Source organism: Xiphophorus maculatus, chromosome 12, assembly GCF_002775205.1.
Source record: "Xiphophorus maculatus strain JP 163 A chromosome 12, X_maculatus-5.0-male, whole genome shotgun sequence".
Taxonomy (NCBI): domain Eukaryota; kingdom Metazoa; phylum Chordata; class Actinopteri; order Cyprinodontiformes; family Poeciliidae; genus Xiphophorus; species Xiphophorus maculatus.
The window spans coordinates 23,675,131-23,690,276 of record NC_036454.1 but is presented as its reverse complement, the minus strand read 5'-3'; the positions used below and the strand labels follow the sequence as shown (position 1 = coordinate 23,690,276).

The 15,146-nt window shown below is 40.5% G+C and overlaps 1 protein-coding gene across 3 annotated transcripts in view; it reads left to right on the top strand.

The window, feature by feature from the left end:
- ttc28 (tetratricopeptide repeat domain 28) overlaps positions 1-13,261 on the top strand; it is a 229,141-nt gene extending 215,880 nt beyond the window's left edge. For 2 of the 3 annotated variants that reach the window (XM_023343546.1, XM_023343548.1), the window contains 11 exons: positions 4,905-5,049; positions 5,192-5,371; positions 5,493-6,037; positions 6,711-6,958; positions 7,050-7,174; positions 7,258-7,489; positions 7,765-7,841; positions 8,511-8,534; positions 9,252-9,381; positions 10,673-10,780; positions 10,913-13,261. In XM_023343546.1, the coding sequence (XP_023199314.1) occupies positions 4,905-5,049; positions 5,192-5,371; positions 5,493-6,037; positions 6,711-6,958; positions 7,050-7,174; positions 7,258-7,489; positions 7,765-7,841; positions 8,511-8,534; positions 9,252-9,381; positions 10,673-10,780; positions 10,913-12,522 (3,424 nt within the window). In that variant the 3' untranslated portion in view covers positions 12,523-13,261. The remainder of the gene's footprint in view (positions 1-4,904; positions 5,050-5,191; positions 5,372-5,492; positions 6,038-6,710; positions 6,959-7,049; positions 7,175-7,257; positions 7,490-7,764; positions 7,842-8,510; positions 8,535-9,251; positions 9,382-10,672; positions 10,781-10,912) is intronic. The other variant, XM_023343547.1, reaches the window with a different exon arrangement.
- The last annotated feature ends 1,885 nt before the right edge of the window (positions 13,262-15,146 follow it).

The window sequence follows — 15,146 nt, the reverse complement described above, 5'->3', positions numbered from 1 at the left end:
ATTAGCAAAATCCCAACTATTCTTGTACATTGCAGTGATAGGTAATGCATATCCAAAGAAAGTGTGTGTGTTTGGGTCATATTTTCCTGTCCTAGTCCACAGTTGAGCTGCTCTTTGATGAGGGGGTAATTCCAGCTTTAATTGAGTCTCCGTGCTCATTAAGCCCCTTTAATGGGCTGCTGGTAATAATCCTCTCATTCTTTCTGCCCTCAAAGAAATTTTGAATTATAAAGCTGAACATGCTAAGGAGCCTGTCTTCTATCATAATGCATAAACCACAGAAAATGAGGGGAAACACTTAAACACCTTTCTCTTGAGGTTTGTCTTCACATCATTAGTGCGCTTTCTTTGCCTTCTCACGTTGACATTTTGTATCAATTTTTTATGCAGTTTGTCGCTATGATGAATGCAGAATTAGAAGAACTAGAGATGCACCCATTTCTTTTCAAAGATTTTTGTCAATTACAATCTTTTTTTGAAGAACTACAGATGGCAAAAAATATATCTTTTTACAACTTTCTCCATATATTGAAAATGTAACTAGCTTTGCAATAAAATGTGTATAATGAAACAGTCTATCACTGAAATCTACCAATAAAGCAAAACCATTCAGTTTATGTAACAGAGGGATCTGAATAATTTAAAAATGGCTAAAAAGATGTTGTACATAACCCATTTACCCCTTTAAAAGACAGAAAATTCACCTTTTTCATGTGTTCAAAGGAAAATATATTGTGTGCCATACCAGAAGATATGACGTTTTTTCCGACTAAACACTTTTGAAATAATTAACATATGTGTCTAACTTAATATTTGAAAGAACCTCTGATTTACTGTATTAGATTAAACCATTCATTCATTTATTCTGACTACACATGAGTCTAGGAATCTGTTGTGATTAGATTTTCAAAGTCACATTGTGTGAGAGAAGGCTGTATTTGTTGCACAGTTTTTGTTGAACGGGAATTTACTATTAACTTAAAAGGGCAACACAATGAAAACAGAGTCAACATTTTAAACAGAGTTGTAATTTATATTAGCATTTAGTGCAATAAACATTATTATCAGTCTTTGAGTGCAATACTTGTAAAGCAAAACATTATCCTAACTATCAGATTGCAAATGGATTGGTAGTAAGTACTAATTAATTTTGTTCAGTGATAGTCAGAGTTTTAGCTGCTGAAGCCTCACTTGCTATTTAAAAATATCACTATAATTGAACAGTTCTGTAGAAAATACAGTATGCTTTCAAGAGGCTTCTTGGTATGGAAAAAAGTTGTTGTATTCCCTCAGCAGCAGCTTCAATACTGAAGAGTGTTATGGATAGTGCTTTGATGTCGTGTGTTCACTAATCTGACGAAAGCTGATTACCAAATGCGGCCAATTCCAGTCACCAGATGATTTCTAGGTGCGTCTGTATAATAATTTTCAAATGAATGCCATTATATTAGGAGTGGTTCAGGAATAATACAGTGGGAATTAAAAAGATTTGTCAATTGCTCTATTTTATCTATAATCTTTACAGAGACGCTTGAAAGGATTAGCATGGGAAGGTGATGATGAAAGTCTGTCTAATCCGATCAGCGTGTAAAGCATTAGGTCATTATGAACAGTCAACACATAATGAGATTGTTTGATGGTCTTGATGAAGCTGTCAGTAAAAAGAGTAAATCCAAATAAAATACGAAGCCTACTTTAAAAGGGATCATTTCGCAAAGAAAAAGCACATTGCTTCATTTTGTGGGGATGAAAATAGGTCAGTTGATACAATGATTTACTTGTTGACATTTTTAGCCTTTTGATCTCTCTCAGCTGTGACTGAGGTAGACAGCCAGTGAATACAGTCTTCACCTTCAACCTCACTGCCTGCTGTCTTTTAAATTCACTGCTTTGCTCTGCACTCTACACCTTCTCTTGGCTTCAACCTTGCCTCCTCTCTCATTCCTCCTGTCAGGCTAACAAACGATTGTTTTGCTTTCCCATGGAGTCTCTTGCCAAGGCCTGGGAGAGAGACAGAGTGTTGAGAAGCTGGAGGGAAGCCTGTGGCCTGAGGCTACCAGAAGGGCAGGATAGATGTCTGTTGGCAGGGGTCTGGAGAAAACTCTAGCTCTTGTGGAGCAGATGGAGTGAAGTGACACGTTGAGACATAAAGCTTGGACCCACAGGGCCAAGCAAAAGGTTTCTAACCCCAGGGCCACCATTTGCACAGTTCTCAGTATGCTAGGTGTTGGTGAGGCCGAGTTTGAGCTGTTACTTCAATCTCTCCACAGATATGCCTCGAAAGAAGAGTCTCTCCTTTATCCCACATGCTGCAACCCAGTAAATATACGGCTTTGGGTTTGCACTGCACATAAAAAAGACAGTATAGGATGAGATTAGCGCTGCTATTCATTACCTATTGCTTATGTAGGGACTCAGCTAAAAGGTCAGTTCTTCTAATTTTAGTAGTACCACAGAAGGGCAATGCTGCCATCTAGTGGGAAACGTATATAATAGCAATATAATATCAGTGAAAGGTTAACAAGCAGGTACATCTAAAAAATATATATAGAGTATTGTGAAATTATTGTCACTCATTACAGGAAGTAAGGAGCAGTGGTTTTACTTCAAGATCCTCCCAAATGACAGAGCTCCTCACATTATTCCTAATGCTGAGCCCAACAGTTGAACAGAGGTAGCTTATTTCAGTCGTTTGTATCTAGGATATAATTCTCTTGGTCACAATTCATGTTTCATGACTACAGGTGGGGAGTGGAACCTAGAGGAATTACTTTTTACCTTTGCTCTTTCTTTACCATGATAGATTGAATCAGTGCTCACATTACTTCCCCAGTTTCTGTATCCATCTTCTGCTTCGTCATACCATCACTCATGGATAAGATGTAAATGGTAAACGTGTGGCGGTTTATCTAGTCCAGAGGACTCCAGTGGATATTAGATTTCATGCACACACTGACACTCTAATGGTGGTAAGCTACATTGTAGCCTTAGCTGCCCTGGGGCCATCTGGTTGAAGTGAGGCTGCCATACAATCGGCACCATCTGTACTGGTCCACTATTCCAAAGCAAAATCCACATTCATTAATTGCTTTCTAACGCAATGGTGTAAATTTTCAAGGGAGTCTGAGAAGTGTGACCAATGAATAAAATAAAATAATGAAGAGAGCGCACATAACACCAGTTGTAAAGTCCCTACACTGGCTTGCTAAAGACCAAAGAATATACTTTAAAATACTGTTGTTAGTTTACAAATCACTGAACGGCTTAGCACCACAAAAGGTCAATGGACCTTACCACAAGGGCCGGTTTTCATTGGCTGATGCCCATTCTACGTGGTCACGTGCGTGGCAGTCTCACAAACACACTTAGCTTCCTGTTAGCTAAGTACAGCATAATGGCAGAACTGATACAACTTCTACACCTTGAAGCCTGTCTGCTACACAGTCTTACGTTAGCTAAACAGATCAATATGCAATGTGTCTGTATCTGACATACACTAAAGGTTTAATTTTAGCAGAAAAGGCTTTGGACTAAACTGTTACTCGTGTTAGCCACGTTAGCACCAAGTACAGCTAGTCAATCAACCATCGCTGTGTTCAGGGAAGCGCTGATTAATAATCGAGAAATAAATATCAAGCCTGGAAACTTGATATCGTAACGGACTGAATGTTATGTTTTTATCCTAATCTTTGCTCGTCTTGAGGGGCGCAGGCGGTTGCCACGGTAACAGGTGTGCTTAAACTACAAAGAGAGAGAGAGAGTAAAAAGGTAGGAGTGGTTTTGAGTTGATCACCTGTTCAGGTTATTTTACCTTTGTTTACCTTTGCTGTGGCGCATTACAGCCGCTGTAGTTTCTAAACGTTGGACGAATTACCTCGTTCGTTTGTGAGTTTACGTCATTCACAACAAACATCAAATAGAACAAATATATCTAATAAAATTTTAACAAACAAATGGCTTCTACCGTGATAATTATGTGAAATTAAATTAATTATATCCCAACTTAAGAAGATTTGCCTTTACCTTTACAGAGCTCTTTGGTTCCTCCTATCAGTCTATAGCTTCTCATATTGACGTCATCAAACCAAATTTCAGATCTACCATAACTGACTGACACCTGCTGGCCGCAGGTTTGCAACCAGCTTGTGACTGAGAAACCAGTAACCTCCTCCCAGATGATGACATGAACTTGTTAGTTCCTCTGTCCATTTAGTAGCTGATATATTGTGAAAATCCGGTAGAAATGATGCACAAATGGAGTCATGTTTACATAGAAACAACGCGCCGCGAGGCTTTGTTTGTGAGACTTGCGGTCACGTGGGTCGGTTGTGGGCGGAGCTTGGTAAGGTCCATACATTAAAGATCTGCTGTTGTTGTATCAACCTTCCAGACCTCTCAGGTCTTCCGGTTCTGGTCTGCTCTGCATCCCCAGAACCAGAACCAAACGAGGAGAAGCAGCTTTCAGCATCTATGCACCACAAATTTGGAACAAACTTCCAGAAAACTGTAAAACAGCTGAAACACTGACTTCCTTTAAATCTCGACTGAAAACCCACCTGTTTAGGATTGTATTTGAAATGTAATCAATTACAAATTTATTGATGGAACTTTACATAATGTCATGTTTTGATTGTTGATTCTATGTTGCATTGTGTTTCTGTGTTTGATATGATGTAAAGCACTTTGAAATGCCTTGCTGCTGAAATGTGCTATACAAATAAAATTTGATTGATTGATTGATTTAACACATTCACCAGCATTAAAATAAATAATTAAAAAAAACAGAATGAGATTATATCAAAAACATGATGCCAGAGATTTTCCAAAAATCTTTCCTCAGTCTGCAGTGTTGCAGTAAGATGTACAAGATAAAACCTCTGTTTCTTTCTGTGGTGTCTGTGCAGGAGCTGTCAGAGTATGACTAGCCTCTTCAGTAACACTATGTCTCCTGCCAAAGATGGTAACTCCTCACTGCCTCGACGCTCCAGCAACCTTGGCAAACCTCCACTGCGGGCACTTTACGATTTACTCATTGCACCTATGGAGGGGGTGAGTGCTGCCTCTCTTAGTGATTGACTGCATCCTACAAATGTTTGTTGAAGAACTCTGCAATGCCTAAGACAAGACAAATCACCACATACCCACAAAAAGTTTTTGAATATTTTTTTTTTCTCATTCCTTTATCTGACAGGGGCTGATGCATTCCAGCGGGCCTGTTGGCAGACATAGACAGCTAGTGATGGTCCTGGAAGGAGAGTTGTACCTCATCCCGTTTGCTCTGCTAAAAGGAAGCTCCTCTAATGAATACCTGTATGAGCGTTTCAGCCTCATTGCTGTGCCCTCCATCCATGGCCTTGGATTCAGCGCAAAGGTTCGACTTCTCATTCAGTTCACTTCCATTAACATAAGACATGTCTTAGTCTTTTAATACATCTTTGAGCATATGTCCCTGAATCATTGTGCACATTTAAATTGTGTTGCTGTATTCTTAGACTCACTCTCGGCGTCCTGGACCAGCTCCCTGTGGTGGTGTCTCCATGGCAGCAGTGGTGGGAAATCCTAGACTACCCTCGCCTGTGATGGACCGCTGGCTTTGGGGACCCATGCCCACCGCTGAGGAAGAAGCTCTAATGGTTGCAGAGCTACTGGGGTGTCAACCTCTTACTGGCTCATCTGCCACCAAGGAGAGGGTGATGGGTGCCCTCACGCAGGCTGAATGCGCCCATTTTGCCACCCACATTTCCTGGAAACTGGCGGCTCTAGTGCTCACCCCAAACCCTGAATGTGTACCTGGTGGGGCAGGTGCCACTGTTGGGGTGGGAACAATAGGCAGAGGCGTGAGCAGTCGGAGAGGCAGCAGCGGTCGAGGCAGGAAGGGCTCCGTTGGCAGCGGCTACACCATCCCAGAGTCTCTCAACATGCAGGATGACAGCAGTGATGTGGAGAGTATCTGTGACAGTCCGCCCCTGCAGGAGTTCCTCCTGACAGCCGCAGATATTTTGGACCTGAGGCTGCCTGTCAAGCTGGTGGTGCTGGGGTAGGTGCAATGGCAACAAATAACGCTTTGTAAAAGTATTCATACCCCTTGAATTTTTTTCACATGTTATGTTAAACTTATGCAACGTTTTTTATACAAACCAACACAATATTTTACATAATTGTGAATTGGAGGGAATATGATGCATGTATTTCAATCATTTTGTGACTATTCACATGAAAAGGTTTGGGTGCATCTATATTTAAAAACACTTTAAAGCAAGTCTGTTCTTTTTACTGAACACTATTGCATTGTCAAAGCTTTGGAGCACACCACAGTCAGTTTAAGACTGAACTGACACATGAGTTCAGTCTTAAACTCATCTGACCAAAACACCTTTTTGCATGTTTGGTGTGTCCTTTACGCAGCTTATAGCAAACTGCAAGCATAACATGCTTTTTTTCTTGCCACTCTTCCATAAAGGCCAGACTTGTGAAGTGTATAACAGTTGTCTTGTCAACCGATTCTTCAGAGGCCTTCTACTTCTGAAATGTGTGCTGGACAATCACACAAGCTAATTAAATACACTAAGATTTATGTTTGTAACATGACAACATATGAAAAATGAGGTGGCTAGAAGGTATTGTCTTTAAACAGAGGACATGCTGATTGCAATATTGTATGAAAAAGCTAAATCTCACACCAAATCTCTACTGTTTTACTGTGGCTGCAGGTCGTACCAAGAATCTAGCAGTAAGGTGACAGCAGACGGTGTTGTGGGACTAACCAGAGCCTTCCTGGCTGCTGGTGCTCAGTGTGTTCTTGTGTCCTTGTGGCCTGTACCCGTTGCAGCCTCCAAGGTTTTTGTCCATGCTTTCTACTCTGCCCTGCTGAACGGGACCAAGGCTAGTGCAGCACTAGCAGATGCCATGAAAACCGTGCAGAGCAGCAAACAGTACTCTCATCCGTCCAACTGGGCAGGTTAGATACATTGTTCATGCATTAATTCAGTTGAAGTCGAACAGACATGACCATGAAATGACTTGCTCTTATTGCTTTATTCTCCCTTCAGGATATATGCTGATTGGCAATGACGTGAAGCTTAACAGCCCATCTTCCCTTATTGGCCAAGCGTTGGCTGAAATTTTGCAGTATCCAGATCGAGCTCGTGATGCTCTGAGAGTCTTACTTCATCTGGTGAGATATCAACACAAACAATACAAAATTTGACAACCAGCAGCATACAAATACATGATGCATTGCTGTTATTATCCTTTCAGGTGGAGAAGTCTCTTCAGAGGATACAAAATGGCCAACGTAATTCAATGTATACATCCCAGCAGAGTGTGGAGAACAAGGTCGGGGGCGTTCCCGGCTGGCAGGCCCTGCTGACAGCCGTGGGCTTCCGTCTCGACTCCGCAGGCACTGGTATTCCTGCTGCAGTTTTCTTTCCCACTGCTGACCCAGGAGACAGACTCCAGCAGTGTAGCACTACGCTACAATCACTACTGGGTATGTAGACACAAGCTGAAGATCACAGGTCAGACAGATTCAGAATCTGTAACAAGTTATGTGTTGTTTGTTCTTTGTTTTGTTTTTCTGGTGAAAGTTCAAGATGCAGGTCTCTTGCTAAATTATTTATTTTCTTTCACTGAAAAATATGATCTATTAGTTTATGTTTCTATCATTTCACATTGAGGGCAATCTGCTTGGTGTGGCTTATTTTGAGGTATAAATGCTGTTTCTTGAATGAATAACAATGAGCTTCCTTTGTTCCAAACCCTTAGGTTTGCCGCCGCCAGCTCTCCAGGCTTTGTGCAAACTCATCACTGCTTCAGAGGCAGGAGAGCAGCTCATCAACCGGGTAAGAGCCTGCTGCTTCAAACAAACGCACAATTTGAAATTGATCTTGGTTTCAAATGACGTGTGCTGTTTGAACTAGAAAGTGTTTAGAAAAACGGTACCTTGCAAAGCAATCATATTCTTTGAACTTTAAAAAAAATAAAAATTCACTTTGAATCCTGAAGCTTCCATATTTTCTATTGAGTTATTATGTGATAGACCAATATATTTGATTTAAAAAAAAGGAAAATACAAGATTTTACCTTTTTTTAGGGAAAAAAGGAGCAGCAAACATGTGGAAGAAAGTTTTCTGGTTAGATGTGACAAAAGACCTACATATCTGACTGGCAATGCTAACTACAATACTAATTATTTTTCTCTTCCACCCCTGAAATACCAGAGAATTAGAGTTACACAGCAGAGGTTTATCATTGTACACGCGCCACATGCTTGGACTCAGAAACCATGGAGTTAGGCAGCGATAATACAAATTCAGTATGTATAACATGAACCATGTTCCAACTGGGCTATGTGTACTAATTGCACCGAAGTGCAATATTACACACCAGTGTTACCTTTTTGCTTCATTTCTTCTTATGGCTGAATCTTTTTAACCTTTATCTGCAAACTGTGTGCATGTATTTAAAAACAACCTATTCTCTTTTTCCTGCACCCACCTTGTGGTCTGAAGGCTGTCAAAAATATGGTGGCCATGGTAAGTGACCATTCACCTACCTGCACTCCATTTCACTCTGCTCTGCTTCTCCACTCTCTACCTATTTAACTTGCTAAAAATAAAAAATAAAGAATCAGGAAAATTGCACCCTTTGTAAAGAGGCTTTATGATGGTTTTTATAATCTACTTTGTGATGCTGTTGATTATTTACATGGCTGTGGGAAGCTAACCTACCATTTGTTGTGTATATTTTTGCACTTTTCCATTCCTTTGATTGCTGAAGGATTTCCAGCCATGGATTATTACAGCTCAAAAGAACGTTTCAGGATAGTTACAGGGATTAAACTATGATGTAAAGCTACTATGGCACAGCTAAGGCTCTCTTTTACTTTCCACACAGTTACGTCAAGCTGGCTAAGTTTTCTCTGTTGTTAGATATGTAATCCCTAGTCCATGTGAACATTCCCACAAAGGTCCAATTCTTAGCGTTCTAATTCTCTGCAGCTACTTTTGTCCCCATTGTCTAGTTAACTAATACAAAGGATTTAAAACATATTAAAAAAGATTTCTGTAGTTCATTAAAAGGTTTGTATTTTATAATTTCTAGAAATGTCACTACATATCCCTAAATTGGTAATGAAATTACTATCAGCAGCACAAAGCTAGTGAAGTTGATGCCTATGTTATTTTATCACATTTAATGATTTAACAAAATAAGAGTTTTAATTTCACAGTCCTTTCTTCTTTGTCTACCAGCTTCACCAGGTGCTAGTGCAACTCCAGACAGGAGAGAAGGAGCAGGACTTCTCCCTCCTACCCATTCAGGTGTCCATTAGTGTGCAACTGTGGAGACTGCCTGGATGCCATGAATTTCTGGCTGCTCTTGGTAAGTTAAATCTTAACAAAATAAGACTGCTTCTTTGTGTCTCCTGTACATCTTCAACAACTTTGCATGAACATTGTAGAATGATTTCATTTATACAAAATCAACATACACTCTAAAACAAAAAAGCGTTATTTTTTTCAGATTTTTCAAAATCCTATATTATCCAAAATGTTTCTGAAAAAATAATTATATCATATAAAACAAACTAAAAAAAAGGACATTTAACACAGAAACGTCGACCTACTGAAAAGTAACCCCATGTACTGTAGTGTGCTCAACACTTGATCGAGGGTCCTTTTGCGTGAATTAAAAAACGAATGTGGTGTGGTATGACAGAGATCAGTTTGTGGTTCTGCTGAGGAGTTCAGGCCCGGGTCTCTTTAGTAGTGACCTTCAGCTTGACTGTATTGTTGTCTCTGGTGTCTTTTATCTAACTCTTGATGATTCATCAAAGATTCACTGTAGGGTTTAGGCAAGTTTGCATTGATACCATGGTGATTAAAGTAGCTACTGGTGCTTTCACCAGTGTGGGTGGGTGAAAAAATTTTAACATCAGAACCTCCATAAAGCTTTGTGAGCAGAGGGAAAAATGAATGTGAATTTCCTGACAGACAGCTGGCCTGACTTTGGGCTTGGTAAAACAGTGAAACGTCAGCATGACATGGGTCCCTAAGTCATGTCACCTGTGAAAGCATCACACTAGATCTCAAGTTGTTTTTAAGTAAGATGTTTCTGACACTGGTTCAGGATTTGCTTAACACATTGCGACAGATGTAGCCCGTGTCCTGGAAACATCGGTAGTGGCTTCTGAAGCACTGACACCAGCCGCAATCCATACCTTGTGAATCTACCCCTGTTATCATTGATGGTTATTGATCTTTTTTCTACCACACTCGTCCCTTCCATTAATCTGTCCATAAATATGCTTGCATGCAGCACTATATGAAGACTGAGCTTCTTCAGCAATGACCTGGTGAAGGGGGGTCAGTGATTGTCTGCTGTCAAGTCAATTGCCGTCAAGATTGCTGAAGTCACAGCAAAATGTTGCTGCATAAAAACATTTTTTTTATCAGTCTGATGTAATATGAAACTGGAAAACTATATTTTGAGTTTTCAAGAACCATATTTCATAATCATCAAAATTAACAGAAATAATAAACACTTGATTTATGTCACTCAGTGTATAATATATCTAAATCCAAATTAGATATATTATCTATTCATGCATGCATGGAGTCACAGTCACATTTAATCATTTCAAAATTACATTTTGTTGTTTTTCTTTGCACAGGATTTGATTTATGTGAGGTAGGACAGGAAGAGGTGGTGCTAAAGACGGGCAAACTGGCTAATCGGCGCACCTTGCACTTTGCTCTTCAGTCTCTGCTGGCACTGTTTGGTAAATTGGTTTATTCGTTTAATCTGTTTTGTACTTTCAGGGTCTAAATTTATTTTTGGACCGCTACAATTTTAATTCGTTTAGTTTTTTTATAGGTTTTCATATGCATATGTTTCTTTGCTTTGTTTACAGACTCCACAGAACTGCCCAAGCGCCTGAGCCTGGACAGCTCATCCTCCCTTGAGTCTTTGGCTTCGGCTCAGTCTGTCTCTAACCCATTGCCAGTGGGATACTCCAGCCTTCCTTTCTCTCCCCCATGCCTGGACAATCAAGCATCAGATGCCATCTCTGTCTACAGCCTCAGCTCTGTAACATCCTCTATGAGTTTTGCCTCCAAGTCAGACTGTGACTTCCTTAGTCATCGACAACGAGGGGGCGCCACTGCACACTTCACTGTTCACAAACACCCACATGTGCCACGCAGTCGCTCGTCCCCACAAGGAGCTGCTGCTGCAGGTGCAGGAACACGAGGTGACGAAGAGGAGTATGAGGGCTTTTCCATTATCAGCAGCGAGCCACTGGGCAGCCACTGTGACTCTCTGCCTCTACCACCAGGTCACAGTCAGCGACACCACCGAGGAGGCAGGGGGGTTAGTGGGTCCACAGGAGCAGGGAGAGGCTACACGGTCTCTGTATCATCACGGGGCAGTGTCAGCACCCCGACGTCTCCTGTCAAAACATCCCTTGTGCCCAGTCCAAACTCACCATTCCAGAAGGTGGGTAAGGTGAGCAGCTCAGACACAGGCGAATCTGACCAGTCCAGTACTGAGACAGACAGCACTGTCAAGTCGCAGGAAGAAAAACCCGTTCATCTGGACCCTCAAGAGCTGGCCCAGAAGATTCTGGAGGAAACTCACAGCCACTTACGAGCTGTGAGCAGTCTTCAGCGGGTTGGAGCGGAGGGCGGGACTGGACCTGCTGCGGCCTCAGCCCGGAGCGGTACGTTCCGCTCTTCCGAAACCAGTGCATTCAGTCGTCCTAACAGCAGCGCCAGTGGTCGAGCACAGTCTTCCCCCAAGCCCAAGCCTCCCTCCCGTTCTTCTTCCCTGCAGAAGGTAAGCTCTGGATACAACAGCCCTGCAGTCTCAGAGTCTTCCCAAAAAGATGGTAGCCATCCTTCCCCCACCATGGACAGCCATGCACAGTTCAAACTGAAGTACCCAAGCTCTCCATACAGTGGCCACATTTCCCGCTCTCCCAGCAATGTGTCTCCCAGCTCTGGACACCAGTCACCAGCTGGTAGTGCTCCGTCTCCTGCTTTGTCCTACTCTTCTACAGGCTCTGCCTGTTCTACATCAGCAGATGCTCCAGATCTGGACCGGCTAAGAAGAGGGGTCATTGATGAAAAAGTCCAAGCTATCCATAACCTGAAGACGTTTTGGACTAATGCCGCAGCTCAACAGCAGCAACATCTAGGTCCTGTCAAAGCCATCCACAGCAAATCCGGACCTATTGCTTCAGCCAGTAGAGATGTACTGAGCCTTCTAAACCTCTCCCCACGCCGCTGCTCCCCTCATGACACCCAAGACAGCCTGGAGCTGCGGGAGCTGGGACTGCAGTCACTGGATAGCGGTACCAAGAATTCTTCCAATGGACACCACTGTTCCAACCCCAGAAAAGTTGCCCCGTCGCCTACAATTTCCACAAGCAGCAGCCCTGGTGCTCGTTCTATCCGACTACCTGCCGGCAACGGATACAAATTCCTCTCACCGGGAAGATTTTTCCCTTCTTCTAAATGCTGAAACGTTGAAAGTGGTTCTGTAATTTACTATCCTTTGTGGCAGAGGATCAGGGCACCTCTTCAGGACCACCATTGGCCCATCAAGCCTAACTCAGTCTGAGGGATTTCTTTGACTTGTATGTTCCTGCAGAAACAGATGATTGAATGGCTTGGAGACTGTCTTGTCTTTGTGCCCATAACACTGTAAATGGCAATGAGAAATACTCAACGACCTGATACTGTGTTTGTGTGTAACTGTGTCAGGTAGCGCTAAATGCAATTTGATATTTTGTTTTTCCCCAAAAAAGTTGCTGTTTGTGTGGTCAAAAGATGCAACAAACCTTATTTCCCTCCATTCTACTTTTTGTTTTTAAATTTAATTATTATTGTTATTATTGTTTGCTATTGTTGTTAATATAAAAAATATTATTATTATTATTATGTTTTGTAAATTTATTTGTGTTTTACAATCAGTATTAACTGTTTTTATAATTAAAAGTGAACAAATCTGTACCTTGTAAAGATGGATAGAGTGAAAAAAAAAATCAATTTAATATTTTTTATTGAAATCTAGAGGGCATTTTGCCTGATTTCTTTGTGATCTGAGTGTCTGCTCTGAAGCATGGATTCTCTTGCTATTCAGTGTTAAGTACCATGTATGACTTTTTACCCCCATGATTTTTTTGAGATTGAACATGGCAGTTTCACAGCAACAATCTGTCATTTACCAGTAAACTGTTTCAATAAAAACATCATGTTTACTTTCTTGTCTTCCTAACTTGGCAAAGGTTAATCAACTAGAGAGAAAAATGGATAAAGAGCTCTGATTTTCTTTTTGTCCCTATACTAACATTTCTGTTTGCTTTTGATCACATTAATGTACAAAATAACCTGAGCAAATTCAAAATGCAGTTTTGAATTCCTTGAATAATGATTTCATTTGTTGAAATCAAAAATGTATTACAACCAGCCTGGTTGTGAAAACATAAATGCCTTTTAAACCTAATAACTGGTTAGGCCATCATGACAGTGACAACAACTATCAAGCATTTGAAATAACTGGCAATACGTTTTTTTTACATCACTATGGAGGAATTGTGGCCCACTTTTTGCAAAATTAAGCCATATTGTAGTGTTTTTAACTATGGTAATTTATTTCACACCATTACAGTTGGTCTAAAGTCTGAGCTTTGACTGGTCCACTACAAAACCTTTTATTGTTTTTAGACATTCACAAGGAGACCTGTAGGGGTGCATTGGGTCATTTTTCCTGTTGTATAACCAAAGTGTGCTTTAGCTCGAAGTTGTGAATTGATAGTCAGATATTTTCTGTTAGGATTTTTTAATAGAGATGGGGATCCACAATTTACAGGATGTCTTCCAGGTTCTGACGCAGCAAAGCAGCCCCGGACTGTCCCACTGCAAAAATAATTGGGTAGGATCTCTCTGTCTCAAATGCCATTTTTCCAACTCTCTCTCTTACCCCTGAATGTTTTGGGGACCCATTCCTTCTTAGGTGTCACTTTGTTTCTCAGATTTTCTTGAACATTTTTAGATAAAGACATTATTTGTATTGCTTTTTGAGACACTTCAGCCTACGTCCTGTTGTCAAGCAGATTGTATTTAAGGGATTTCTGAATTCTAAGTAGGGCTAGTAAAACTGAACTGAGTTTTGAACTACTTCATAAAGTTATTTCACGGTTTTCATGGGGATATTAATTTGTCACATTTGATTTGATTGCTTTTTTGTTATTAAATAAAATAATAGTTTGAAGTTGCATTATGTAAGAGTTTAATGCTAAAAATGGATCAATAGTACTTGAAAGCGTGATTGGTGACCAACAAATATAAAGTTCGGCAGGTCAGAAATTGACCTAAAAATAATCACGTAAGCATCAAGATTACTTCTTCTTAGGTGAGGTTTTTTTTTTTTTTTTTTTTTTTTTTACAAATAACAGCCTTAAAAACAGTATCATCTCATGAGGATAGAGTACAATGTTAAGAACATAATTTTGGAAAGGCAAGATTATTTGTGTGGCACGTTACAGAAACGAGGCAAGTCACAGTGTTTAATCTGATAAAAGCATAAAACAACAAGAATAAAGAAGATTAAAAAGTAGGACACTGCCAGGGGCAGAAAATGAAAAGTTGGAATACAGACTGAAATGAATGATATTTTAGTTATTAATGAAAGACTCCTCTGAACTAATTGATTGAGTCAAATACATTTTTTAGAAAAGGGTGTAATTATTGGGTCTAAAATACATGCTTTCTGTAATAACTGAGATAAAATTTTGCTAGACATTTCGGCATGAAACTTGTTTCCTTGTTAACCAACAACGCTGTAATAATATTTCAGCATTGGCATTGAGAGAAATTATATGTAATGTTTTCTGTTAGATGGATCGACACGTACATGGGTTTACGGACAGATTAATTGCTTTCTACAACTTGAACAAAATGTGCCAGATAAAGTATAGTTCAAAGCATCGGTTATCCTCTGAAATAGGAGATTACTTTGTCGGCGATGAGATGTAGGAGAGTTTGATTGGTTAATTTTAATTAGTAGGTGTGTCCATTCTCTTTCTACCAATCATAACTGCTGTGGGCGGAACAGGGCACGGCACTAGGAGCCAATGACGTCAG